The 7,500-nt window shown below is 37.0% G+C and overlaps 2 protein-coding genes across 2 annotated transcripts in view; one reads left to right on the forward strand and one right to left on the reverse strand.

Annotated features, from left to right (window-relative positions):
• The window catches only part of LOC137978389 (radial spoke head protein 4 homolog A-like), a 12,968-nt gene extending 11,621 nt beyond the window's left edge, over positions 1-1,347 (reverse strand). Inside the window, exons 1-3 of the mRNA XM_068825277.1 lie at positions 1,158-1,347; positions 988-1,049; positions 814-881 (exon numbers count right to left, since the gene is read on the reverse strand). Coding sequence (XP_068681378.1) covers positions 814-881; positions 988-1,049; positions 1,158-1,258 — 231 coding nt within the window. The 5' untranslated portion in view covers positions 1,259-1,347. The remainder of the gene's footprint in view (positions 1-813; positions 882-987; positions 1,050-1,157) is intronic.
• Positions 1,348-1,470: 123 nt separating this feature from the next.
• The window catches only part of LOC137978388 (uncharacterized), a 13,499-nt gene continuing 7,469 nt past the window's right edge, over positions 1,471-7,500 (forward strand). The window contains exons 1-5 of the mRNA XM_068825276.1: positions 1,471-1,698; positions 5,303-6,286; positions 6,742-6,835; positions 6,925-6,971; positions 7,175-7,232. Coding sequence (XP_068681377.1) covers positions 1,587-1,698; positions 5,303-6,286; positions 6,742-6,835; positions 6,925-6,971; positions 7,175-7,232 — 1,295 coding nt within the window. The 5' untranslated portion in view covers positions 1,471-1,586. The remainder of the gene's footprint in view (positions 1,699-5,302; positions 6,287-6,741; positions 6,836-6,924; positions 6,972-7,174; positions 7,233-7,500) is intronic.

The following is a 7,500-nucleotide window of genomic DNA, read 5'->3' on the forward strand; positions in this document are numbered from 1 at the left end:
GAAATGGAGGTGAATCATTAAAAGTAATAGTGCAGTGCTTTCAGTGAGATTTGAAGTAGATGTGTCCCTTTTGTTAGCACCCACCAGAGTTAATAAAATGGACCCTTTTCCTGAAGAAGGTTCTGGGGGAATGATCCCCCAGAAAAGTTGGGAAATCAGGAAGCTCGGAAACACGATTTCCAGTGATTTAAGGCAAAATATTAATTAATACCCAAGCATTCATTATTTTTATCAGCAAAAGTTGAAGGCAGTTAAATTGTCATTAAATTGTGTGACCTAATCTCACGTATATTATACACTATTTAAAGACTTTTGAGAAATTCTATTTTGGGAAATTGGGAAATATTTAACAACTATTCACCGAAGTGGAGGTGGCTAGCAGTGGATATTCACCGAGCTGCGAAGCTCGATAAATATCGGGATGCCATTTTTTCCCAAGTTGCTCGGAGGTAAATAGCACAGGATATTCGGAGTTTGACGAGCCAATCAGCGTGCGAGTTCAACGCTATCCACTGTTTTAGTATATTATATTAACATCGGATATTCGCCAGCTTTAGTTGGGGTTAGCGAACAAGAAAAAATGTTTGATGGATTATAATAATTATCATATATACATACTGGTAAACACAGTACTTATATTCACCTCCACTTTAGTGTGTAATAAATTAAAAATATTATTATCATTTGATTACTTTTTTATAACTGGCATTATGGACCATTTGATGGAAGTTCTTAATTTCACAATTACTATCAAAAAAGTGTGACCAAGTTATAATTTAAAAGCAACTTACAAAAGGTAAATAGTATTTTTACCTGTATTGTGTCAAAATTGGGACAGAATTTCGCCCTCTTTTCATCACGGACAAGATCCTCTATTAGTTCTTTATTTTTAAAAACAAAGAAGAGAAGAATATAATTCTTATTAATAAAAAAATCTGGAATTGCATATTGAACTATTAATTTGATCTTCTGTCAGTTAGCACTTGCCTGTTACATTCTGAGGCTTCTCTTCTAGAACCTTTTTTATAACACTTGCAAGATGGTCATAACTAAAAGACAATGGTAAAAACAGCAGGTTATTAAATGTGGCAACCTTATGCCGAGATTTCGATCAGCGCAGCGCAGTTCGCAAAAAAAGAAGACGGCCTTCTACTCACATATTGAGATTTGAATGCAAACTTGTTTTAAGCAAAAAAGCCTTGGCGTTTTGAAAATCATCATCTAAGTCATTGCTGGCATGTTCAGACACCTTTTCCATGGTATTCACCAAATAAAAGGAGTAATTCTCCCAGTAAAACCTCTGTGTGACTTCGTTCCAAACTTATTCGACCGCCATAGAGGTTTGTGTTACTATGGTAACGTTAGACTTACAAGTCAATATTTTCTCGAGAAAACTCGGAAATACGATTTTTGTGTTCATGAATAATCGGAGTAATCTCATCACCAGGTTTCCTGCGAAGTCGCCGAGAAGATTCATTTCATGTTTACAATACCGGACATTCGATGGGGTTATGTGTGAAGAGAATGAAATTGCTCAACTGTTGCTAAAACGCCAGATGTGGACTTTTAGTTCCTGAATACGGAGAATGAAGATGCCTTTTGTATCGAAGTATTTCTTAAAGAAGAAAGGAAAGGGATTGAAGCAACGTCTTCAAGGAAAATACAGAAAGCGCGAAAACACAACTGAAATTCTCGAAGGTAGGCAAAGCCTAAGCTTAACTTAAATCTTTGAACCGGAAATTATATGTAAGAGGTATTTTTTCATTTTATCGTATTCTGATCGATTGGCTTTTCGTGTTAGCGAGGATTGAATATAACGTGGGACACTTTACTTAAATTCTCTCTGGATTTCATATGCATAGCGAAGTTTCTCTATATGTTTGCAGCGTATGATTAGAGCACACTGCGCCAAATTCTTTCATTTAAGTAAATTTACCGAACGGCAATATACTAACCAGGTCAAGTGTATTGCATACTCGAAATTGTTGTTTCAGGAAAGTGTTAATGAAATTGCATTTTCTTAAGGATCGAACATGGCATTTCAGACGGTGATACAGCAGGTTGTCTTCAACCATTTTTCGCCACACACGTACATTTATCAGTTTTGTGACATTTTAGGAACGTTAATCTCCACAGAGAACATTTCAAGTTAAATGCCTGTCAAAATTATCATACTCAATTTATACGGTCATGAAATTTCTTGAATAGTATTGTTTTCCTGTTGACGCAAGGGAGTTCACAATAAGCTTAAATTACTGAGTAAAGAACTGATAAACGTAATGTCAGATTCTATTCGTGAATTATGTTTCAAATATGCAAGCATTGTGAGTTCGAAGGTTTAACATGAAAATTGGGCAGCACGTGAAAAGGGGTGGGGTGAAAGTTAATCATTAAGGATTGTGTGATGAAGTATATGCTTTGGGAGACGGACTAATAATTGTCGAATTAGGATTTTGAGTTGGATTTTCGAGTTGGTCATTGTAAAATTAATGCAGACTGCGGACCAGGGGTAAAATGCAGACTAAGGTTATAATGTAAATGTTGAAAAAGCCCAAACCCTTTAGAAGTGGTAACCTTAGGCCTAACTAAGCAGAAAACAATATTATTATATAGATTCTGATGAAATACCAGGATTTCTCCTTTTACTAAAAAATCATATCTTCACCGCATGCAGTGAACATATCATTTATCTTTCACACGTGAGAATATAGGTGTCATCATGGTAATGAACACGATTAGCCAATAAAACGCGAGCTTCCCTTTCACTGAAAGATACTTTTGTGCTTTAATATAATTCTTCTCTACTACATTAACATTTTTATTGCAAAATTTTACATTGTCATGATTTGTTTTTCATAACTTTCATATCTTGTTTCATGTTACACAACATTTGTGTTTTACCGGTTGGTGACCACTTTTTCATCATTTTGAAAATGAGTAAAATAAGTTGTTTTAAAATTATCTGGACATTTTCAGCACGAGAAGATAAAATTCGTATCCTCATGTGGCCATGTAATATCCTCTAGTTTATGCTTAACTGTTAGCGATTTTAAAGGGCTTGGGCTTTTTCAACAGTTACATTATAACCTTTAGTCTGCATTTTACCTCTGGTCTGCACTGTGCATTTTACACTGACCAACTCAAAATTCTAACTCGAAAATCCAACTTGAAATTCAACTCAAAAATCCAACTCAAAGTCCAACTCCAAGTCCAACTCGAAAACTTAAATGTGTGGTTCCAGAAAATATCCATACCCCCACCACGGAAGGTCATTGGAAATTCCGAGGGAGAGGGGGGTAAAGGGCAGTATTTTCCGAGAGGTAGGGGGGTTTCGTGGGAAGCTACTTTTCCAAAGGGTCACGAACCACGTACAAAACATTGAAAGCAACATACGATCGATCTGAAGCACAAAAACATACTTACGTAGGTTGTTTTGAAAACAAAAGTCAGTTTTGAGATAAAGTTAACATTATTAGCTTCAATGTTTCTGTTTTTCTTTGAGTTACACTGTAGCTAGCGCTACAATCTCCCAAAGCTAAGAACAATGTGTTTTTCATTTGGAATGAATTCAAAACATTTAAAATGGTGATCTCAACCGAAGTCTCTCGTCCCCAGACTTCCAGCTTTGTCTCTTTTTCGTCCAACCAACACTTCCGTTCACTTGAGTATCGCTTTTCGCCACCTTCACATGCTGTAAACACATTTTTGATAGGATTCATGTTTTACTGGGGGTAGTGTCTCATTGAAAATGCGATAAGACGCAAGTTCCCACCATCTCAACGCTTGCATGCAAATTTTTTTTTTATTTTTGTGGGTGGCATTTAGACCACGGACAGGAACCGGGAGTCAAGTTTTCTCTTCTTTGAGTAAACGCAATTGCGGCCTCGGGAAACGATTGTTGAGGTTTAGTTCGTTATGTCAAACTGGAGTTTCACTACTCATTGGAGGAAGTAAATCGCGCCAAAAACAATAACAGTTGCCCTCTGGATTCCATCTGTGGCTCAAAGGCAAGCAACAGTGAGGCAGGGTGTCATTTACCGGCGAGAATGACTGCTGGAGAGTCAGTAAATATTTGTAAGACTGCACTTAAATCGCCATATCTAAGTTTACAAATATGATGGATTATTTTGGCGTTAATAATATTCTTCGTAAAACAATCGCCTTTGTGACGATGTTCACGAAACCTGCTGCATCAACATGTGTGATCCCTAAATAAGAAACAACTCGAATTCGAAGAAACTGACAAAAATAATGTGTAGAAAAAGGAACCTTGTAAGTTTCTGTTTTATTTACTATCGTTTGCGAAGTTGTTTAAACATTCTCATCGAAGTTTGCACAGAAACGTGAAACAGTCGACGAGCAACCCAAATGTTTAAGCTTTGCAAAGTTGCATGATGGCGAAGAAGCTAAAAGTTTAGCCAGATAATGAGCTTAACAAAGCGTTATATCTTTATAAAAGTTAACCTTAATCTTTACACTGTTGTAATAAAATTCTACCGTATTTATGTAACTAATTCGCTTTCTTTTTTATAAGTACAAAAATTCTGGAAATTCCTGAGGGGAGGGGGGTCATCAAAAACCCCCCCTGGAATGGAAAATCCTGGAGGGAGGGAGGGGGGGGTGCAAATCAAAAAGTCTTCTGTGGTGGGGGTATGGATATTTTCTGGAACCACACAATCCTAACTCGGTAAATAGACAACCTCGTGCTTTGAAACTTAAAAGCATTGCAGAATAAGTACATTTGATAAATTTGACGCTTTTGTGTTACATTTGATGTACTCAATAGATCATATGTGTATATATATGTATATTTTTATGTATTTATCTTGTAAAAGGAAAGCATTCCACATTTTCGTCAAACTCTTCCGAACTGCACTGGAGGAAATGCCTTTTTTGGTAGACCAATAATTTTTTGTTTCCAAGGTGCTCAGGGAGCATGTTGAAGAGAAAATTTAAGAGAGGATTAAAAAGAAGAACTTTTTGTTCCCCACTTTCTTGGACTTTCTTGGGATGGGACTGGTCGCAATTCACAAACAATTTCCATCACAAAGGCTATTTTTTTAAAGCCAAATCCTCCAAAGACTTGGATTTCAATATTATTATAAAAAGCCTTGGTAAAATCTGTAATCAGCATTTTGTTTATGGAAATCTGGAAATCCAGAGTGAGATTTGATATTGGACCCACCCCAGAAGATGCAGTTAAAAGTTAAATTGGCAATGTTGGAATTTACGAAGACTCATTTTCAGATCAGTAAAAAGTGGTCATGCCTGTGTGACTAGCTACTATTTTGTTCCTTCCTAGAACGTTTGAAGAGATGTACTTCCACTCCTTGCATCAATGCTGTTTCAGAAGTGGAATGTTCACAGTCGTATTTGTCAGACTGCACTACAGAAAATGCTGGAATTTTGATGGTTACACATGATCATAATCCAAATAGAATGCCAAGTGCCAACCCTTTGCATCTTGATCCAGGAGATACAAGTGATCAAATCTCACAAACAAGTTCTGATAATGGGAGAATTAACAATGTGAATGAGCTCTTACACAGACTGCGGTTAAATGCCGATTCATCTTGTCAGGCATGCAATGTGAATCAGACCTCTGCAGAAGTTGAGAAAATGAGTTATCGAAATCCTCCACCTTACCCAGAACAAATGGAACAGAAAATTTCAATCCCACTGCAGAATTATCGGAATCCACCGCCTTATAAAGAGCCTGTGGATAGTATAGACAGCACAAGATTTTTTGGGCAAGGTGGTCCTATTGGCAAGAATTACAGTGCATATTACAGCCTTGAGGAAAGCTATCGACGTCCTCCTTCATATGGGCATATAGTTGAATCAGATAGATTTTCTCTGAACAGTACAGGGGCAAGGCCTGGAATACCAAAAAAAGCAATCAGTGAATCACTGATTCTAAATCCTAACGGTTACAGCTATGCACAGCATATTTCAAATGGTGTGTCAGGTTTTCATAACAGCAAAGGGTTGTATAGTACAAATAGCCCCAATCCTTTACCACAGAATACACAGGATTCATTGAGTTACAGTGTTTCTTATGGCGACACATACATTTCAGACGCCGGGTCATGTGGTTATGGATTTTACTTTGATCGGGGAACATCTACAAATAATTTGCTTGGTGAGAGTAGAAGTGATGTGTTTTGTGGAGACAATCAAACAACTCCTGGTTCAGGTGGAGGCCAGTCAATCTTTGCTGCACAAACTCACTCAGGGCCTGGCTCACATACTCCATCCTTTTCCATGCACCAAGCTTCTGCTTTTGGTGAGAATTTTATTTTTTCTTTGAAGAAAAACTGAAGAACAAAACCCTAAAATTGATTATGTGTAACCTAAATTAATGGCTCTATCCTTCAGTATACTGGGAAAAATGAGTAGTTGCCAGTCTTGCGCTTGACCTGACGAAACAACATGGCATCCTTGCTGAAAAAAGATCGTTTTCCCATCCACAGTCAAGTGAACCAAGCTTACTTTCATTGCAGCCTACTTTTAATTATAAACCTTCTACTTCAAATTTATTGACAGCCCTGTATGCTGTTGAGAGGCAAGCATGGAACCACTGTTCCCTGCGAATTTGAAATTGCTGTAGAATGTAGTGAAAAGCTTGGGGTTTGATGTTCAATCTATAGTCTGTGACCATACTTGTATTTCATAACATCCAGGTACACTGTGGGATACTTTACACTAAGGCATCCTTTGTTGGTGTTTTGTCTTTTGCAGCATTCAATGGGAGTCAGCTTCATCGGCTGGATCTTTCTCTTCCTCCAGGATTTGAAGTTGCATGGACTCCTGATGGGAGAAAATATTATATAGAGTATGCATTGTCCAACTTTTCATTCATTGTGAGAAGATAGGGTTTCTTTAAATTTATTTTCATTGCAACTGTTGTTTTTTATGTTTCAGTCACAACACTGAAAGCACAGACTGGTGTCATCCACTTGAAAAAGCCGGTAAGTTAAATTCCCACATTTTCAGTGGAGTTTCTGTGCCAGAAAACTTGTGCTTTGGATAAAACACTTGGTACTACCTAATTTCCTTGGAGCCCCCTTTCTTCTGGAAATTTACAGCTGCATAATCTTAGAGTAGAGTTGAAATTATGAGATACATTGTATAAATTCATTTTCAAGAAATAAATAAATTCTGTTCTTTTCAGGTTTGCCAGATGGCTGGGAGAAAATTGAGTCTCCTAATTTTGGAGTTTATTATGTCAAGTATGTTAAGAACTTATTATGTTTATCTTAAAGTTGCCTTTTTATCCAGTAAGTGAGTGAGTGCGTGACTGAACAAGCTACATGGTACCCCTTAAGTCCTAGATGCATTTCATTTGACTTGTATTTTAAGAAAGTAAATAGGCAAAAATAATTAATTAATGGACTGGCAGAATGAAGGATGGTTGATTTTTATTTTTTGTATATTGGTAGTTTTGTGGGACAGTGGTACAGTGTATACTGGTAAGACCAGTTACCTTGCTACATGTCC

Source organism: Montipora foliosa, chromosome 12, assembly GCF_036669935.1.
Source record: "Montipora foliosa isolate CH-2021 chromosome 12, ASM3666993v2, whole genome shotgun sequence".
In the NCBI taxonomy this organism is placed as follows: domain Eukaryota; kingdom Metazoa; phylum Cnidaria; class Anthozoa; order Scleractinia; family Acroporidae; genus Montipora; species Montipora foliosa.